Source organism: Aquila chrysaetos, chromosome 4 (assembly GCF_900496995.4).
Source record: "Aquila chrysaetos chrysaetos chromosome 4, bAquChr1.4, whole genome shotgun sequence".
NCBI classification, from domain to species: Eukaryota; Metazoa; Chordata; class Aves; order Accipitriformes; family Accipitridae; genus Aquila; species Aquila chrysaetos.
In genome coordinates, this window is record NC_044007.1 from 55,061,619 (window position 1) to 55,082,929 (window position 21,311).

At 40.6% G+C, this 21,311-nt stretch overlaps 1 protein-coding gene across 32 annotated transcripts in view; it reads right to left on the reverse strand.

Annotated features, from left to right (window-relative positions):
- Positions 1 to 491: 491 nt before the first annotated feature.
- The window catches only part of EPB41L3 (erythrocyte membrane protein band 4.1 like 3), a 143,661-nt gene continuing 122,841 nt past the window's right edge, over positions 492 to 21,311 (reverse strand). For 11 of the 32 annotated variants that reach the window (XM_030011277.1, XM_030011276.1, XM_030011278.2 and 8 more), the window contains 14 exons: positions 17,445 to 17,498; positions 15,523 to 15,558; positions 15,290 to 15,355; positions 14,619 to 14,810; positions 11,150 to 11,224; positions 10,632 to 10,733; positions 9,157 to 9,885; positions 8,506 to 8,628; positions 7,606 to 8,004; positions 6,421 to 6,552; positions 5,886 to 5,984; positions 4,699 to 4,779; positions 4,317 to 4,433; positions 492 to 3,064 (listed from right to left, as the gene is read on the reverse strand). In XM_030011277.1, coding sequence (XP_029867137.1) covers positions 4,323 to 4,433; positions 4,699 to 4,779; positions 5,886 to 5,984; positions 6,421 to 6,552; positions 7,606 to 8,004; positions 8,506 to 8,628; positions 9,157 to 9,885; positions 10,632 to 10,733; positions 11,150 to 11,224; positions 14,619 to 14,810; positions 15,290 to 15,355; positions 15,523 to 15,558; positions 17,445 to 17,498 — 2,199 coding nt within the window. In that variant the 3' untranslated portion in view covers positions 492 to 3,064; positions 4,317 to 4,322. The remainder of the gene's footprint in view (positions 3,065 to 4,316; positions 4,434 to 4,698; positions 4,780 to 5,885; positions 5,985 to 6,420; positions 6,553 to 7,605; positions 8,005 to 8,505; positions 8,629 to 9,156; positions 9,886 to 10,631; positions 10,734 to 11,149; positions 11,225 to 14,618; positions 14,811 to 15,289; positions 15,356 to 15,522; positions 15,559 to 17,444; positions 17,499 to 21,311) is intronic. The other 21 variants (XM_030011292.1, XM_030011291.1, XM_030011298.1 and 18 more) reach the window with 14 other exon arrangements.

Genomic DNA, 21,311 nt, shown 5'->3' on the forward strand with positions numbered 1-21,311 from the left:
GGCTAAGCTGTTAAACCCCTGCTTTGATCTAATATCTGGATTTAGAGGCCCATCATTTTTTTTTTTTTATATGCTTGAGTACAGAACACCATTACCTGCCATTTGTGATGAGACAGCCGTAAAAAACCTCGGAGGGATAAATGTTAAGTGACTCCAACCAGCTTTAAAAATGCCAAGGCAATGTATTCATTCCTTCTGTATCTGTAGTGGTCACAATTGCTGTGATTGCTTGCTATGCCCACTCTTGCCTGGTGTGCAAAGCCCTGCCTGGCCACCCTGGTCCCTTACCTCAATGGTGCAGAGCAGCCAGCTCTCACGGGGCTGAAGCTGTGACGCCAGCTGTAACAAGCGAGGCCGTCTCCTGTACTGGTGTCTGGTTGGTAATGGGGCTTTCAAGTAACAGAATATTTGACGGTTTGTTTTCTAAGCTGTTTTACGCCGAGAAGCCGGACAAAGACGAACAATAAATGAGAAGAGACGGAGACAAAAGGTGGTTGGTAGAAACAGGCAGGTGTTCTTTATTTCATGTGGCACAGCATTAGGCAGACAACCCAAGAAACAGTTTCTAACAAAAACCAAAGCTATCACTTCCAGGAACCATCCCCCAAACAAGGGTCTACTGCCAAAAGCAGCACCGAGATGTCCTTGCCTGCCCACTCTCATCTCCTTATCGTTTGCACACGCTTAGGCCGTATCTCAGCTGTGAGCGTCCTTTCCAAGGAGACTAACTTCTTACGATACAGTATCTTTAGACAGCATACATACTGCGCAGTATTACCAAAGTACAATCTCCTCAAGCCATGCTAAAATATAATGCTAACTCTGGAGAGAAGGCTGTGCAATCGCCTTGCGTCTCTCTGAGGTAATACAATGCTGTTTCTTAGCTGACAACATGAGGGGCACCTGAGGGAAGATCAATATGGCTTCAGAGTCTATTTTCAAACTCCTGATGCAGTAGCAAGAACCTGGCATGCCGTCTGCTGAGACGCAGGGCGAGCACCTCCTCCACTGCCGGCTGCTGCTGGCAGCACCGGCGAGCTGAGCCTACTGTCACCCAGAGGGCTGGGAACGTAGATGCTCTTGGGCTAGGAGGAGGAGAGGTCCATCAAAGATCACAACAGACCGTAACCTTTGCGTCGGTCATTAGGCAAGAGGTAAGCAATGGCGGCGGTAGGGGGAGTTACATAGTTAGCACTCCAGATTAAAGGCGTGAAGAATGGCTGGTGGAAGGAAGACGTTTTAGAGACTAAGGGCAAAGCTTTAAAAGCCTTGGGATATTACTTTTAATAATTATCTACAGGTTATTCTCTCTATATATACTATTTTTCTTTCTAAATTAAGAAAATAAACATTTATTAACAAGTCACTAGGTCAATCCTGCTCTCCACTGAAGCCAAATCCATTGACTTCAATGTGAGGGAGCCCTGTGTAAACAATGAAGGGCAAATTTGGCCCTTTATGTCCTGAAAGGTCTGCTTGTACCCATTTTCCAATCCTGCAAGGAAACACAGATTGAAGGGTGAATTAATTGTTACAAATTTCTCTTAAACTACCAGGGGAGTGTTGTCAAGATGTGGCAAAGGAGCAACAAAAAGGAACAGGTAAGTACTACTTTAAAGAGAATTTTTTCCATGTTGCAGAGCTAAAGTACAAAAAGAGAGTGGATCTGGATCAAGCGCTACTGGCCTTTACTTTCTAAGCAACCACAAAATCCTTCATGTAGCTTCGGTGAAACGGTACACAACCAGAGAAAACAGAAGGGACCAAATACTCCTTTTCCTTTGCAAACATCATCTGCCCAAAGGTAAACACTGTCATCCCTTTGGATGCTCTGCTAACTCCAACTGTCTGCACAGTGCAGTGTCAGCCGCTGAAGACAAAACGTGTCTACTGTGCAGATGAGTAAAACCTGTGGTGTCTTACAAACGTAACTTAACGTTTTGAATATTAAAAAACACTAGGTGCTTTTAGACACAGAACAATACGATTTTAGATGCATTTACCACTTTTATTTCACTATGCAGAAACATACATTCACCATGTGTTGTGATGCAGCTGACAGTGTAATGGACGCTATCCCTTCAGTGGGTATTATAGCTGGACACTAACGAGTTTTCAGTGGACGTTCTGTACAGGTTAAGGCTTGACTCTGAACTAGATAGTAAATGCTGACCAGATTCTCAAATAGATTTTTTTTTTCTTTTTTTTCCTCTGAGAACAAAAGGGAAATCAATAGAAAACCATCACGGTTATTTCAGATTAATAATTTTCTAATGCTGCAAACTAAGTAAAATACAGATTTTTTTTCCTCCAAAATAACTACATATAATTTACAAGGTTAGGATCTGTGAAGGGTGACTGGAAGCTGACTCTGAACAATGCTGACAAAAATCGTTAAAGTTAATATACTAAAATCATTACTACCTCATAAGGTATTCAGTCAGGTATACAAAGCACACTTTGTAAGCATTTAAATATTTTGATAAGAGTAAGGATTCATCATCATTTATTGGGCAGTAATAAAACCAGATGAAACAAATATAAGATTCAAGTTGTTTACTGAATAAACCGTGTTATTGGCACATCTAATGTGTGATAAAACATTATACACAGTACCTATACAGCTTCTAGCATTTTGGGGGTATCTTCATTTACCATATCCGTAAACAAACGGCTTGCCACCTAACAAAATTTAATTTGTTTAGACTTTCATAAACTGTGAAAGGCATGAACTGTTTATGTGTTACATGAGATCACTGTTTATATTGTTTATGAACGTGCAGGTATAGCTGAAAACTTAGACATTTTAAGAAAATTAAAAATGCTGCTTTTCTGTAATTTTATCGTTGCTTCATGCAATATTGTTTAACTGCTGCTGATTCAGATTGCTTTCTATGGGAAGGTATCTCTGCCAGTTTCTTTATTAACGGTCAAGAGCAATTCTTCTGTACTGAAATTTTCCATAGACAGATACAAGTCAGTCAGGTTGGAACTGAGACTCCGTATAGGCTCTCGTATTCCTACTGGTGTGCATGTCTGGATTCGTATGCAATCTAGGTTATTCCTGCAAGAAAGAGAACCGAGTTAATTATTTGAAGCAACTACTCTCTTGCAAAAGAGATTTTGTCAATTGTTCATGTAACAAAAGCTATTTGAAAACGGCATCATCCCAGTGTAAGCAACTTGGCCCAAATCCAGAGTCCACTGATGCCAATGGAAGGAATTAGTGACATCAATAGACTTGTAAGCAAGCCACATTGCGTTGTCTCTGAAACAATTAGCAGAATACCACAAGAATCACAGCTACTCACTCTTCAGTGACTGTTTTCATCTTCCAAATAAATAACAGAAACTGAAATTCGGTTTTCTTTAGGGTCTCTATATCCACAAGCAGGAGAGCAAAACGGCTTCAAATGGCGTTGTGCATTATACTGTTACTTACACCAAGTGCTAGGGAATATATATTGTTTTAAGAATAAAATGCTGCTATCGATTCAAACAAATCAGACAAGCAGCTTTTTTTCCCACCTTCTGCATACAGCATTCAAAGCAATTTGTGCAATGGTGCTGGCATTAACGGCTTTTGCATAGCAGGTTAGTACGCATGACATGTTTTTGCACACAGAATAAATACAGTAATATTAAGACGTCTGTTTAGCCAGCCACAATTGGAGAGCATGCCTTTACTGAAAAAAAAGCTTGACACAAGAAAAGCTGCATTATCATCTTATCCTGATAAACAATGCTGCTTTAAAACATAAAATGTTCTTTCAAATACAAGAAAGCCAAGACATCCAAATACTGACATATTAATTCACTCGGTTTCAAAGAAAAATCAAAAGCAAGTTGGACCATATCTTTTGCAAGTTAGGAATTAAAGCTTAACTTGTAACATATCTGCACGGGACATTTAAAAAGCAGCTGTAGGTTTTTCCCTTGGCATTTTTAAACAAAATGCATACCTTTAAGAACAAATTATTTTTGTTCTTAAATGACATAAAAGCAGACAACAGGTTTTTTTACTTCAGAATTAGAAAATTAGACCATATCAAAGCATGGACACTGAGGGCTTTCCAGAGAGCCAACAAAAGCAAATGAGTAGTTTCTCTTTCTCCAGCTGGCACCATTAAATGAAGAAAGATGTTTACAGCTGAATGTGGGTTACATTCAAATACGAGAACTGATATCCAGCATAAATGCAACTTGCAAATGCCAGTGAGAGAAAGCAAAGAGTTAGAGGTGAATTATGGTAGGAAAACAACATTTGCAACATGCCAGCCCAGTAAATGCCTAGGAAAATCATCTAGTCCTCTTACCTGTGGTCAATCCTCCCCATCTTCTGGTGTGATTTCTGTCTCTTTATGTACCACTACTTTGGTCACTGACATGTCAGGGTGCTGCTCTTTGGCTTCTTTAATTGCCTGAGCCAGCGCCTATCCCAAGGAAACCACAGAAGGGCAAAAACAAAAAGGAGGTGGAACATGCATGATCAGTAGCAAGGTGAAGAGATTCACGAGATATTACACAATTTACAAATGAGGAAAAATGATTAAAATATGAACTATACCATCACTGATTTAACTACTAATCCAGTTTAATTTAAGGCATGCCAGTATGAATAGTATCTTTTAAAGCAATGTTTAGAAATGTTCTCTTTGGCTGTCTTCAGGATAGCCTTTAGCAGTTTATAGATTTTACCTGATCATGATCAATATCTGCATCTCCTGTGATGACTATTCGTTTTTCAATTCTTGTCTCTGAGATGCCTCCTTTCACAGTCTAGATGGGAGGAACAAATGCATGTCAGTAACTTACTCTGAAGAGTGCTGCTACCCATCCAGAGAATGATCAGTGCAGGAACCCAGAGGTGATTGGACTGAACTATCTCAAACAGCATGCACAGAGGGGACAACCCTGAACTGCAACCAGAGCAGCTCTGAAGTTGGCCTGCTCTGAATGGACTAGATGACCTCCAGAAGTCCTTCCAACACAGATAATTTTACGATTCTAGTCAATCTGCACACGTCAGGAGAGATGTTTGTACATCAAAAATGGCATGTATTTATGGTAAATTCATCCCATGAAGAAAAGAATGCACGTACAGACAGTTCATTCAAGACCTAGTTAAGTCCAAATGCAGGCTTCAGAAGGACATACAGGCTAGCATGGCCTTTGCGCAGCTCACCTACTGAAGGGTGAATTTCACTGCAGAAAGATGAAATCCTGTCCTCAGCGAATATTGGCAGGAGAGCTGTCACAGCACTAAGAGGGTTGCTGCTTAGGAACTGTTATGTAGATGCTATCTTCAAACTTGGAAGACCCAACATCATTTGTCTGTGCAGCCATAAGCTTTCAGTCTGGTTGTGGGCAAGTTCCTTAGGCTACCACCCAGCAACTCGACCATGGCATCTGAGCTGACTGAATGTCCTGTTATGACTACGTGATACAGATTTACTATATGCTTTCAACAGCGTGCAGGGATAATAGCTCAGGACTCAAAGGCAGTATAGTCATGTCAACGGAGCCTCATGCTCAGGCAAATTATTCCTTCATGGCTAGCAGATGATGCCAACGTGGCTACACTGCTTCCAGTTCCAGAGAGTTAGGCAGCTAACTCAAGTGTCTCTGCACAGCAAGGTTTTGTGCTTGTAGAGACTTACCCTAAGGGTCTGTGACTCTCAGGACTCTTGTCAAGTCCTTGGGTGATGCATTAATGAAGCCAGTATAGCCAAAGACAGGTGAATGAAGACAGGTACCCAAAACAGACAGGATTTTGTCCAGAGAGTATGAGCATGTGTCCATGTTTTAAAGTAAATAATAGAATTGAAGTTAAGAAAACATACACCCTCATGAAAAAAAAAGCTCCCAGTTTTCTGAGGACTCACTTTGGTGATATGTGTAGTGGTTGTAGTGCTGGTGGTTTCAGATGTGATAGTTTGTGCACTCATCAATACACCCGGTTCTGAGTCAGCACCACAATCCACCTAGGGAACCGAAAGAGAAAACCAGTCATCAAAAACATGCTCCTGAGCACAGGGAGGCAAGAACTGGACTGGCTGAACTTCCCTATTTCTACAGTTCTTCATAAAGTGAGTATCTAATGGCAGGGAAACAACTGCTATGAGGTTGATCATGTGTCAGTATCTCTCTCTGCATCTGGAGAGTCCCCTTTGCTTCTGGAAGGACAGATGAGAAGCTGCGCTTTAAAATCTGTAGTTTCATCAATGTTCTCGAAAGGACCAGGACATGAGAATCACCCTCACATAAGCTATTCTTATGTACATCCTCCTCATGCTAATATTTAATACTTGAACAAGTTAGAACAGTTTACACTAAGGCATACACTTAAAGATGGGTGAAGAAACATGGGTTCCTTAAGGGCATGTTAAATGAGACCCTGGCTTTTGCAGAATTTCTCACCTGAGAAGACTCATACGTAATGGTTTTTGTTTCTGTATGGACTACTGGCACTTCCTTTGTTGAAATTTCAAGGTTGTCCCCACCAGCAGAAACACTACTGAAACTGATAGTCTCAGTCTTCACAACTGGTGACTGCATGAACAAAAAAAAAGAATTGGAACATTTAGCAAAGCTTATGGATTTCTCAGAACATTTTTTTTTTTTTGCTTAGGAAAAGGTAGGGGAGCAATTAAAAAGTGCTTTGCATTTAACAAAAAAAAAAAAAGAAAATTCTCTTCATTACAGTGGCACATATATGTATATAACGGTGGCAACATTTAGCACTATCCTGGCTTTCATGAAAGCAAACTTCAAAAAAGTTCTAAACACTACAAGAGGCAATGGGCACAACCTGAAACACAGGAAGCTCCCTCCGAACATCAGGAAACAGCTTTTCATTTTGAGGGTGACTGAGCGCTGGCACAGGTTGCCCAGGGAGGTTGTGGAGTCTCCATCCTTGGAGATATTCAAAAGCCGTCTGGGCACAGTCCTGGGCAACTGGCTCTGGGTGACCCTGCTTCAGCAGGTGTGGTTGGAGCAGATGACCTCCAGAGGTCTCTTTCGACCTCAACTATTCTGTGATTCTACATTTTCTTAAAATAACCAGAGAACGAATCCTGTTCAGGCTTAGCCTTCCATTCAGCTCTCAGAGAAAAGAGCAAGAACAAGGTTTTTTTAACCCCTCTGCAAAACAGTTCTTGAAATTTTGCTAATGGGGCTAAGATAAGGAACCTGGGTTGTTTAAGACACAGTACACTTATTTACAATTGTACCAAGCATTTAAAAAAAACCCCAACATTTTATGTCTTTGAGAACACATGAACTTTGCCAATCTTGATGGACTTTCCCAAAGAGAATGCCAGCTGAAATCTTGTTATCCGTTGCATAAAATGCTAGGTATTTCTCTGTAGCATGAAAAGCGCTTTTAGGTAAAACATGCATGGCATTTCACCCATGATGGAAACCAGCAACAAGCCTTGCAGGTGCCACACAAGGAGGAAATAAGAGGAGAAACAAACCGCCCGCTGTAAAGATGCAGTGATACAAGCTTGGTACACTTTACTTGCCATGACAGGAATTAACTTAGTCCACTATTGCCTAGATTCACAATTCAGCACAGACATGACCGATTTAATAACGAGTTACCTCAAAATGAGGTTTTCTTTCCAAAGACTCTGAAAGGTGGACTGTTGTACTGTGCTCCTCTGCTTGCTCGCAGGAAGCAGCAGCAGCAGCAGCGGCTCCTTCCTGTTTGGTTAGGGCTTTCCCAGCCTCCTCCCTTTTTTCCTCCTTCGCCCCCTCAGTCCCAGCAGAGCCCTCCTTCCCTTTCACACCAGCAGCCACCGCCGACACTGCCTCAGCCTGGGCATCCAGTGCAAGTCCGGCCACTTTAGCAGCATCCCCGCTTGCATGCACATCCATCCCATGTCTCTCCTTGATAACTACGGTCTCCTGTACAACCTTCTTCACTGTATCCTGATGTGGCTGAACTGCTTGCTTCATTTCACTGGAAGTTATCTCCTGAGATGTCACTGTGTCTATTCTCTGCAGGGAAGGAGAAAAAAACCTCTCAGCGTCAGAAGCAGACAACACTACTTGCAATAACTCCTCAGCTTAATGTACTGTGAACATAAATAAAAAAATGGGTATTACATTTTGCCAATTTATTTCTCTCACGTCGCATGGATCTTCATTCCCAGGACATTATCAGAATAGTAGAAATGAAAAACAAAGCAAGAATCACAATTTTTAAAAGTGAAGAGAAATATCAGTGTTTTTCTCATTGGTATTTTTGCGTGAGTTTTATAAAGGCAAAATACAGCACCCTGTAAAATGACCAAAACAAAGTGAAATGAGAGAAAACGTGGGGTTTTTTTGTTTTTCTTTTCTTTTTGGTGAAGTTTCTATTGTGGTCTATTGTAACAAAGGAAAAGGCACACGAATACATGCATTAGTTATATAGGTTCTGATATGCATAAAAACAGGAAAGAAGCGAAAGTAATTAGTGTGCGGTTATAACGTTGATGGAGGGAATCAAGCGGCCACCTGAGCCCAGCTATGTGAAGTAGAAGTAACCCCTCCTATGAACTCGGTTGGTTTTCTGGCGGACTCTATTAAACTGAAGATATCTGAACCATCCAAGGTTTTTTCACTGGTGGACTGTTTAGTCTAAATAGACAAAGAAATGTAGAGTCACACACAGAAGAAAGGCAGACCCACATGCACAGACATACTAATTGCCAAAACTGGAGGCAGAGACGGAGGAAAGGGAGAGAAGGTTGCAGGGGCGCAGAGAGGTTGGAAACAGGAAAAGAATGGGAAAATAAATCAGAGCAAATTCACAATGGCTGTAGTAAGCAATAGTTACAAAGCATAGTTGTTAGCGTTGGCATTTTGCTGGTTCAAGCAAACCTTTTTTTTTTTTTTCCTTTTATTAACAAGCCACAGCAGCAATACTACATTTCAGTAACATGGATCTTTAAATAAACCAGAAAGGTTGAAAGCCTTATATAAAGTCTGCTTCAGACTGTGGGACGGATTCAAAGTATGAGGGAAAAAAAATAAGCTGGGTTGGCTGCTGTCAACATAAAGCCAGGCAGCAAGAGAACCAAAAGGTAGGGTGGTGTGAGGGGGTTGCCTAAAATAAGTCATGCTTTAATCTTTAAACCGTGGCATGAAGTCAAAGCCACTTGTTACCACTACTTTTGACGCAGACGACTCGGTAACATAGTGAGCAGTAGCAATGGTAAATGGCTGTTCTCTGGAATATCTCCACTCAGACAGGCTCTTATCTCTCCGGGCAAATGCCCCTGCTTTTACAGCTTCACTGCCAAGGTGTTTTTCTGCTTTGCCAAGCTGCAAGCTTCCCAGTGTACCATGTAACTGCAAATCCTGGTCCATCTTTAGTGTCTTTTTCAAACTCTCCTCTTCAGGACTTTGCAAATGAGATTCTGCTTCCTTTATGGGTGTCAGAGAGTCGGACAGCTTTCTTTTTGTGCTCTGCACGTCGGATCCCCGCCTGGCTTTCTCATCAGTGACAGGCTCGAGGATTTCATACTCGGCCACTACCGGAATGATTTTCATAGATTCTTGCACTTCCCTTTCCATTTTTTGCAAAGCTTCTACTGAAGGCTGTACTGCTTTCTCGCCCTCTTTAGCTTTACTTGTCATGGTTACAATTTTCCCAGATACGGTATCATAGGACTTTCCTAGGGTGAACATTTTCTGCTTATTCTCCTCTTTGGATTGTATTTCACTTTCCAAGTCCTCAAAGCTCTGCATTAGAACGGTACTGGATTTTAATATCTCAGGTGGAAAGGCAGTTTTACTGCTCACAGTCACTACTTTGTATGCCAGATTTTTTTTCGATTCAGCATCAACTACCTCAGAGGGTATTTTGTCTATAATAACCCAATCCTCAGTGCCCTATATTTGAGATATAAAAGCTAAATTAGAATATCTGAAGGTTTATCTGTACTTCAGGAGCACTAAAGTATGAAGACTTTTAAGAAATCAATGCTGCCTCTTCTGAAAGCATATAATAACTTTTACCATTGTACCTCTTAGAGCAGTTATCAAACAAATAAACAGAATCACCTTAGGCAAAGTACGATTTCTTTGCATATTCCCTCCCCTTAGAGGCCCATATAATATGGACACAAAAAATTACTTTTGCCGCACTATTTCTGTATTAATTTGAAACAGAATAGCATTTTAGTGCATCATTTAGAATGACGACTGGAATCATCCTGAGGTTAAAAAATCATGTATCACAATGGTTTATAATGCTACAGTAAAAAAAAATTACAAAAATAGGGCAAATAAGCCCATTCAACTGTTCCCCAGTTGTCAAAACACACCGTTGATGATGTTTTAGAATAGTATGCATTTGTATGTAGCTGTAGTCTGCACTGAATTTCCTTGTTTTCTTTAGAATAACATCAACACCCTTCAGGATTGTTTAAATTGAGCAGTACAACACAGTAAACACCATACTCCTAAAGATTTTGAATGGAACTTAATGCAGCATCTTTTTTCCTCCTTATGCAAACATGCTATGTGATTTGCTTTGACTATGCAATCAGCATCCAGTTATTTGACCTTAAGACCGTTAACTCCTGTATTTAACTAAGCAAATGTGGTAGTTTAAAATCGAATGAATTAAAAATAACCTCTAGGGATGATGGGATACTTTTCTGGATAATGATTTGATGAGAAGTAACCAAAGTGCCAGCAGATTCTCCTTCCTGCAGCTTCTTCGCTATCACACTTGGCTAATAGAAAAACCAATAAGAATACAAAGTTCACCATCACTCAGCATAATCTGAATTCACTTGACAGTATAAAGGAAATTCATTCTAATGACAGAAGTGCCCCATTCACCATAACATTCTCAGTGAGGCTTATGCTGGAAATGCATGCACAACTGCAAACAACATCCACAAACAGCACCGTGCAAATAGATTTCTAACTAGCAGAGGAATCAGTCTGTATTAGGAAGCCATAAGCTCTGGAAGGGATGGATTCCTCAGAATTTGGCCCCCAGATTACAACTCACTCTGGAACTTACAAAATAATAATAATAAAAAACCAAAACAAAAAAGGGGGCTTGGAAAGGTAAAAAAGATAAAATAATAAATCATTGCCAGCCTATCTGACTGCATTTCAAGAAAGTATTACTTGTTTTTACCTGCAATTCAAGGAATGTAGTACCTCCCTTCTGCAAAAATATGAGTTTTTCTGATTTTTCTCTTTCTTCTTTGGTCTAATGTCAGGGGAATAAATGGTTTTAGTAAACGGAGGGTATGAAGTCCACTATACTTTACAATAGCTCATCATATTTCTCTACTCTACAAATTATTAATTGCATGGTAAATTAGGAAACAGAATTAAACAGAATAATTTTACAGCAAAGAGGTTTCCAATAAGAAGTGAAATCAGTGTCTCTCTGTGATAAATGCAAAGCAGACATGAGAGTACCATTTGCATAGCCTGAAAAAACACTAAATTGAATAACACCCGGGTGTGGATCCACTGTGTTCATTTTATCTTATATAATTAATTTAACTGTGTCTGGTGCCAACTTACATGGCTTCCATCAATAGCCTAGAACAGGCCCCTCCACCTTCACCCTGGACTTAGCTCTTTCCTGAGTTTGCAGCCTTCCCTGCTGAAGCAGGCAGAAGGTGTGCCCCACAAAGATTTCAGCTCTCCCTTTCTCCTTACAGGTATAAGAGGTCTCAGAGTCTTTTCCTACGCAGGAAGCTAACCATTGCTGTATTATTGCTATAGTGTGACACCAAAATCCTCCTCACTTTTACCCCCCATCAGTGCCTTTGCAATGCTGTTGAGAAATGTTAAGAGTAACTCTGCAACTTGACTGACTGTGAAAGTTTTAAATGTTGGTAAGATTCAATTTCCTAAGTCTTCTGAGCCCAGCTTCCAGGCTGGCCACCTTTTTCATTTGGCTGGCGCACGTAAGCCCCTGCAGAGCAAAGCAGGTTTCTCACCAAACTCTTTCTACCTACTTCAACTGCTAGTGTACTCATTAGACATGCCAATGGAAATACTATGACTGGCATGATAAAAGGGTACTGTTTTAAATATGTATACTCTATGCACTCAAGAAGAAAGGTAGACATTTAAAAAAAGATACAAAACTAGAAACGAGAGAGAGAAAGGGAGAAACGGCTCATCTCCCTGACTGCAATGAGATGTATAACTTCTTTATTTCTAAAGCGCTGGTTTAATCCAATCCAGGTCAGACTAAACATTGTCAAGGAGTTTGTTAATATGATTGCTTTCATGTTCTGCAGATATCTGGCCACGATTATGGTAGATATTTAAAACTGTATTTTTCATAACTGAAGAAGAACAAAGTATTTCCCCTATTATTGTAAGAAACCAAGTGGTGACTAGACAGGCTTAAAGTCAAACTGACTGAGCATACACAGGTGCCAAATGCTCAAAGCACACATTTTGAAAAGGCATATTTTCCTTCTTGTTTTATTATATTAAAGAGCTACGGGTAACAGCACTGAATAAATTTTTGAAGTGGATATGCTAAGTTAAACACATAACTTATTTGACTAGAAGCTGCTACTACATAACGCAGTTCTACGTGCTCTCTATCCTGACTACCTCCACCTTTCTTAGTAGACATCAAGGTGCTGATTTTGACCTATGTACGGCTTCAGTTCTTTCCTGAAAAATTATTCTCTCAGCAGGACATGTGAACTGAAACCATCCCACTTAGTGGGACCAAAAAGGATGGTCAGATGTTATCTACAGCACGCGTCTCATAGTGCCAGAAGTCACCTCAGAGTTAGCTTTGATAGCTCAAATCCACTCACATTTATCCACAGAAACACCTTAATTTGGATGAGATTCTGTGGAATGGCTGTAGTTTACTTAGATGCTTATAAGATATAGTGACTAGACATTGCTTTAGAGCAAGTCTCTTTCTTCCAGTAAGAGAAGAGATACCAGATAAGGATAACTCTTGCCCTTTTCCTTTCCAAATGAATGGTTAAATTCAGATATGTTTCCTCAGGGTGAAGCCTACATAACTGTAATGCTTTGCTACTGCTTGTGCATTTTGATTAAAAATTGTTATTAAATTTCTAAAGTAATACAGACATGAAATGAACTGGGTGGGGTTATAAGTTTCCTTCACCTGCACCCCTCTGATGCAGGCTCAGCTAGCCAGCTGCTTCCTTTTCAACAGTTCCTTACATCTTTAATATGTTAAATGCATCCCATTCATTATACTTAAAATTTTACTTTTAAGAAAGAAAACCCGTATTTTCAACTACAACCAAACTGACATGGTTGTAGGATCTATTACGATTCCTAAACAAGAAAGTAGGAGCAACATTAAGATTCCTCAGCACTCTCTCCAGAAGGTAAGCTTTGGGCACCGAGTCTGCTTTTTAGGTATTTTAATCCAGCTTGATGGCCACTGTAATGCATATCTGATGCCTGTATCAGCCACTGGTTAGATGGGTATAACGTGGGGGAAGAGAAGGGGCCTTTTTCTTGGCAACATCCCCTTCCCTAAGAGGAGAAGCTGACGTGCTGCCTGCATGCCTCCAGGGATTCCCTTCCCTAGAGAGCTGTGGGTCTGCAACACCAACATCTAAGCTGGGAAAGCAGAAGACTCTTTCGAATTATACTTTCCAGCCAATTTTTGCTGGGTTTCTTACAACATTACACCAGTGCTGGGGGGACAGAAGCAAATTTTATGACCATTTACTGGTCTGTAACGCTGAAAACAAAGTGGTAACCTAAAGATGATTCCTGTGAGACAGAAACCATACGTCCGTCCACAATAGAATAAAAAAATTAATCTTCATGCAGACCACACAAGCATATTTCTTTTTGCTCCACTGGATTTAAACTAAGACTCTCTGCTCTTTTGAAGATCTATGTATTTTACAGCAACATGCATGTTACATTGTTACCTCTACATCTCATTACCCACAAACTAAATAAAAGGCAGCTTTTTAATCGGCAAGATTCTTGCAAATACTTCAAGACTGCACAGTAAGCAAGATTTTTTCACGCACGCGCACTACATGAGAATGCATACTCTTAGCAATCCGCATTGGGTCTTCAATGAAATGGTATCCAGCAGACTGCAGCAACTATCAGTTCCCTTATGGAACTGGCCAAGCGGGTCTAATTATCATCATTATTTCTTCCCTGTCATCGAAGACAGAGAGTTCTGCCCTTTGGTTTGGTCTGTATTTTCTTGTCAAGCTTGGTACCGTACCCCCAACCATCCTGCTACACCACTGCTCCCAACCAGTCACCATTATTTAAATTTTCTCTCCATCACCTTCATGGTTTCTTTCATGCATGGCTGGACTTCCTCAAGCTCACCGAACCTGTAACGAAGCCTGTGTTTCGCACCCTCAGAGAGACCCAATTCTGCCATGTGGCTTACAGTGAATTTCATACTCTAAATATCTATCTATCTATCTATCAAAAAGGTATCTGCTCTTCCTTGCATCTTTGCTGCTAGAGCCTGAGTCCTGAGAAAAGGGAGCACCTGCAAGTGGGGATGGCCTCTAACTACAGCCTCTAATTTACTGAGAGCTATTATAAGTAAAAACGAATAGACAAATACATAGTGAAGCCTTTCAGCTCACGCTAACCTCTTCAGGCACTAGTGGTTCAATCATAGGAGCTTCCTCCTGCCTTGCTGCAAGCCGAACGGGAGATGTGGAAAGCCTCTTCTCCCACTCATTAGACACAGCCGTTTCTGTGGAGGTTTCCAAGAAGGTGCGTTTCAGCTCGCTTATATTGGTCTGATGTTTCATCAGATCTTCCTGGGTTTTGTCTAGGTCCTGGACAGTTTTAAGAGAATAGAGCAGTTTGTAATACATCCTAAGCCAACAAATTTTAGAGCCAAAACACACAGCTTGGTTAGTAAAGAGGGAAGTAACATCTCAGGGAGCCGGGGAGCACAGCACTAACACAACACTCTGTGAAAATGTGGCATTTTGAAAGATAACAGCATAGCATATCTCGTACAAGTGAGTATAAAAATACTCTTAAAGAGCTTATCTGTATCACTGTAATTTACACCTGATAAAGAGGCTTCAAACAAACATACATATGCGCGTGGACGCACACACACATACGCGCACGCATATATATATTTATAGTACAAGTTAGAGGAGTCATCATAATCTGAGAAAAAAAAAACTATTTGATTTATTAGCAGGTGGGAATACACAGTTCATGCATCGTAGTGCAGATTCACAGTTTACCACTAAAACTAACACACATGTACGTACATGCACTGGTATATACCAATACCAACCTCTAACATAAGATTACTATGTTTGACATACACATTTTCACCCTGTATTCGCTTAATCAGACTATTCTGAAAGAAGTGAAAAAGAAAGGGAAAGGTAAGGGACACAGTATTGAAAGGATACAAAATGCTGTTTCTACACATTTCTTCACAGAGAACCGACAGTAACATGCTGAAAGAGGTGAACACCTCCAACATTGATACTTGAGCAACACCTGGGCCTTTCATTTCTGTACCTGTGCCTTTAGATCTCCGTCCTCCTCTTGATCCGACTGCCAGCATGAGAAAGATCGGAAAACAACACCTTACCCACTTGTATGACCGAAGGCTTTACAAAAATCGGTGAGAGTAACACACTAGGTTAAAATCACATGTTCTCTATGTTAAGGGCTTAAGGAGAAGCAGACATACTGGCTGACTTTGCACAGTTCTAACTCGGAGCAAGCCTCCTCTTTTCAAATTTGTTATTTGTGAACAAAGGCGTATTAAGCATTTTCCTTTTATAAATATTGGTGCACTCTATGTTCATAGATCTCTGTTTAGGGAGCAGCTGTTGGACCCTCTCACCGAGATAGCGGGTCATTTAGGACCGAATGGCAACAGCAAATTCTTTGGAAGTCCATAATCCCAGAGTTTAAATATACATCTCCTAGGCCACAGGCAAAGCTTTGCATAAACTTACCACAGGTAAACAACCCGCAACCATTCCTACAGAATGAAGCACATTTTATTTGCTTAAAGTGCTATTTCCCCAACCTCAGTCCCTTTCTGTATTTATATAATTTTATTTCATATTTAGCCTATATATATTCTTTCAGGACCTATCTGCAATGGTGGTCCTCTGGAATGGCACACGCAGCATGTTCACTCCAGCTCACATTTTCAAAAGCAATGTGATAAGGACTGCCCTGCCCAAGCAGCCCCGTTTCTGAGGGCTGAATTTTCAGATGGCAAGTATACCACACGTTCTGAAAATCAGGTATCCATAAGGAAAATTGAGGTTCACAAAATCTTCTCCCCTAAAATAAAGATGGCAGCTAGGTAGATTATCATGCATTTTTGAGTAATAAACGGAACATTTTAAATGTCACGGGTTTAGGATTATGTTTTACTTTCTGTAGGACTCAAGGCCTGAAGCTATAGCATGCAAGAGGCACTTCAAAGCATTTTGTACTCCTGACTCATCTCAACAGACTTTATGTTGTTGCTCCATTTGGATTCTTTTAATGCTTGTGCCACTACTTTGTTGTTAATTTTTCATATAGTCCTAATTAGTCAAATGACCCAAGGGAAAATCTGTTGATTACTTTATAACTTAGTTCCAATCTATTCTATTCATAGCCAAGGCCAAATTGTCCGGCGTGTCACTGTCATACAGAGAATTTTTCCTTGATGATAATTTTAACAATCTGAAATATTAATGAGATCCTACTGAAAACCTACAGCAGTGTTTGCGGTAAGACTCTGTCTTCTATCAGATGTCAGACCAAATTCAGCTCACGTTTGCAGCTACAACCATATTAATTATGAAAGTGTTATATGCACTTCACTGGAGTCACGTAGGGTTGAATTTGCCTGCACAGTCTGTATACCATGTTGTGGATATGAGGCTTCTCAGTGCAAAGAAAATACAGGTTTTTTTACATTCCTCCTCTGAAGACAATACCCGGACTACTGGTGGCAATACGTGAAGATGACCCGTGAAATTACATTAAAGGAAAACCTTAGGTATTTATAATGTGGAAATAACTTTATCCAGAAAATTTGAAAACTGCTTTTTACTGTCTTCCCCCCCCCGGCTCTCTCACACAGGCTGCAGGCTGTAAGAGCAAACAAGCAAACAGAAAAACCCAGGGCACAATCTGGCCAGCACGACCGTCCAGGTGGGCGGCGTTGGGGCGGGAGACCGGGCCACCGCCCCGCTACCTGCACGGCACAGAGGCCTTGCAGTCTCCAAACCGAGCACAGAAATAAGAGGAACCCATCGGGAGCACTGAAAACTCGAGCTCCCCGAGCAAAACGTTCACACTCGCTTGCATGCGCATGCACACACACGCAGAGAGGGATCCTGATGGTTTAGCCCTCGTGCCCAGGGTCGGGAAGGGATGAGGCAAAACGCTCTCCCCTGCCATAGCTGGGTGCCGGCGACTGTACAAACCTCAGTGGCAGTGGTCTCACCATCAGCTGCAGTATCCGTCTGCTCACTGTCAGTCTATTTGGTTAGACAAGTAACCGGGTCCCAAGAGGAAGGCAGGAATAAAGAATAAACCCAGCTCATCAGTACACACGGCTCACAGGGGGCACTGTTAAATTCAACATCCCTGTGAACTGCATTAGCATTGCTTTTCAAACCACGCACAAGTCAAAGAAGCAAAATAAAATGCTATATTAGTAAACAGAACAGACTCAGAGGAAGACTTGAGGCGTACTGTACACAGTATATGGCTTTACTGGAACAAATTTATAAGCCAAACAAAACTTTACTGGAAAAGTGTTATTTGAATAGCGGATTTTTTTCTTAAGAAAGCCAGGTGGCTTTAAAAAAAATGGGGGGAAAAAAAAAAGCTAATATTTTTTAAACAAACTTTTCCTCCCATAATGTTTTTTTAAATGAAAATTATTCATCAGATTTTTTTTCTAGCCAATATAGATTAATGTGGTGGTTGACTTTTTATATCTGGAGGGGGAAAAGATAATTAAAAAAAAAAAAAAAAAAAGGCTACTTTAACAGTCACCTGACTTTCAGCCCCTCATTTGTACAGAAGTTGTTCTTGTCTCCACATTTATACACCATGAGGCTGTCTGCATTACCAAAGAGTTCAAATAACCATATCCCCAGCCCATCTACTGTCTGTCTGTGGAGTAATGGTAAGGTTCAGATCCCACTTGGTTCCAATAAAGAGCAGCCGATATTGTTACCAATAGTAAAAAGAAAGAAAACTGCCATTAAAAGAATCAAAAATACTTCTCATTCCGTTTAAGAATATGGATGAAAGCAGGATAAAAATAAAAGTAACTCCCCCCACCCCAAAAAACACTTACTAGGTACGAGTGATAAAAATGAAACAAAGCACAGCATTGCACAGACTGATCTATCCCTGCTTTGCTCGACACTGCGAAGAACATTTTAGCGGAGAATGCAAGTGTCGAGATTTAATAAATAGAGAGTCGAGTGTAGGTTACTACAGGCTGAGAAGAGAGTTCAAATGACTATTTTTGGTGTTATGCAAGCTTATGGAAAACCAGTAAGTAAAGAAAGCGCTCCCTACTGCCCCAGACTGGCACATCCAAGTTGTTTTAACATCACTGAAAGCTCTGGTTTTGATTAGTGATTTTCTGTGGACCTCAGATAATCTAAAGTAACCCAGGCAGGTAATTTAAAGCTAGGACAATACGTCTCATCCTCAAATCACATCAGTATGAAACAAGAGAAAAAAGCAACCTACTGGTGGATGGAGTATCAGTCTTAATTTTGAATTTCCTATCTTCTATCATTTTCTGACAACTCTAATGTTTCATAAAACTGCCTTTTTGATATTTTTTCATTGTTTTGTTTTCTATCATTCCTTCCTTTGAATAATTTGTATTGCTTGTATGACAGGCAGAAGAATAAACAGGCATTTTGTACTATTCCGTAAGCGCATGAATGCAAGTTACATGCAATTTTTCAAGAAATAACCACTCACTAGACAGACCACTTTTATTTTTAAATGAAACTGTAATGCCAATATAGTCTACCTAGCTGGTCAAACTGCTTTCACTAAAGTGTTAGAAAATTTTTTCTTTCTTAGTGATGGGTCTGACATCTTTATAACATTGTAAGCAATTGTAAAAGTATGGCAATGTAAAAAAAAAAAAATCTATGCACTGTCACTCCTATTTACAAAAAAAAAAAGAGTAATTAATGAATCTAGGCATTTAAAAGGAATTAAAAGATTTGTGTCAAGGCACTGTAACATGTGAGTCTGGCACGTAGGGTTCATTTAAGAACTTAAAGCTGGGAACATTAGAGAAAAGTCAATAGAAATATTAGCTGCTAAGGTACAAACACAGAAGCTAATGAAATCTAAGGGGTAATTCTGTCTCCGACTGCACAGACTGCCTCCAGATGCACTGCTCGAGGGAGAACAGAACTCAACAAGGTATGAGATTGGTTCAGGATACTGGTTGTAGCCTTCTGCATCACTGTGTGGAATCCTTTGTGAACTGGGGGGGGGGGGGGTGGGGTTCTATTTCTTTTACCATAACAGCAATGAAATCCTAAATAAGGCATAAAATTTGCTTTACTGCGACATACATGTCTGCTAATAAGCCAATCAACAGCCATGGAGTTGGAAGTCAGAATTACTGAGTTACTTGAAATAAAGATCTGGGGTTATCGCAGAGCAGGGAATGCGAATTAAGGCTGAGCAAGGCAGGTCTCCTCCGGAGTGGATAGTAAGAAAGGTCGGGCTCAACTCTGAGGCGGGCTGTAGTGCAGCTGCTGGTGGGGCTCGTGGGCGGGCGAGAGATCGAGCAGGAAGGGAAGGCAGCTACCTCCTGAGATGCTGCGGCTGCACCTCCTCTAACGTGCGATCCTAATTGCTGTGATTTGTTTTGCCAATGTAATGCAGACATGCCCGAGTTTAAAACATACTCACTTTCATGCAATATTTTGAACAAGAAATACCCCCTGGATTAGGCACAAGTCTGTGTTGTCTGCCAGGAAGCACTGCCAGAGTAATCACCCTCATAAAAAAGCAACACTAAAAAGCCTATTTTACATGGTTTTATGCTCAATACTTTCTAACTTTACTAACGAAAAGAAGTGCTCATTTCTGAAAGAGGAACAGACCAATGTATTACATAAACACTGCCTCATTATTGCCTCTGGAGCTGGCACTGTATTAATGCTGTTATTGCTATTAGATTAATCCAAGTGCAGAGCTAATGCAAATTGAGACCTAAATGCTATCTCAAAATGAGGACGCAAAATGAGACAGCAACATTTTGGATGCCTTTTATCAGAAATTGCACATTATTATTTAGTTGTTAGGCATCACAGAGCCAAAAGCATCTAAAGACAATGTTTTTACAAGATAAATTGATGTGACTTTTGGCTTTCCATAAAAAGGAAATGAAATCCTGCACCAAGTCTAACAAAACCAACAGCAGCAGATTACACAAATGTTTAGATGTGCAAGCTGGTTTACTGAAGACAATTCCTGCAACTGCATTAACAAGTGGCCAAGATGGCTTTTTACAAACGGCCAACTCGTCTGCGATTATCTGATCTGGGGGCTTTTTACATACAAAGCAAAACCGTATTTCTGCATTTGAAGGGGAAAAAAGAAAAACAAGGCAAAAATGAACTCATCATTTTATTCTGTCAACAAAGAATAACTAGGCACCAGCAAAAACTGAGATGCCAGTTACTCTGTTACTTAAACAAGCAGTTTCCTTTCCTTCTTCTGGATATACTACCACATCCGCAGTTCCCAGAACCACTGGGGACTCCTACTGCAGTTGGTTTATCTGCCTGTGATAACCCTGGTGGCTTGAGGCATTGGTTTTGGCAGTGCTAACTGACCACTGCAAATGGCAAGATGGCCCATGGGACATGCTCCCCCAAAAGCTGCGCAACAGCTGTCCCAATCTGACCTCTCACTGATATATTGGATTTAAGCACAAGAAAACAATTTAATCTGCAGCAGAGATGGGTTGAAGGCTGAAAATCCAGATCCAGGTTTTGCTGGACCAGAAAGCCTTTTCTGGGCTTGGGCTGATAGCCTCTTGCAAAAAGCTGAGTCCTCCTCAATTTTGAACATGCTGAAGTTGGTGAGGGTGCCTGTTGTTATTGGGTAGCTAATTATATAAATATAATGTATATGCATCCATATGTAATTATGCAGGAAACTGTACTTAATACCCACTATTTAGATAGCTATTCTAACCCTAGTGTAAAGTGATAGGGGGACGAAAAGGTCTTGGTGGATTCAGATACAATACTTCAGAGCTGACCAGTGGCAATTTGTTCAGTGCAAGT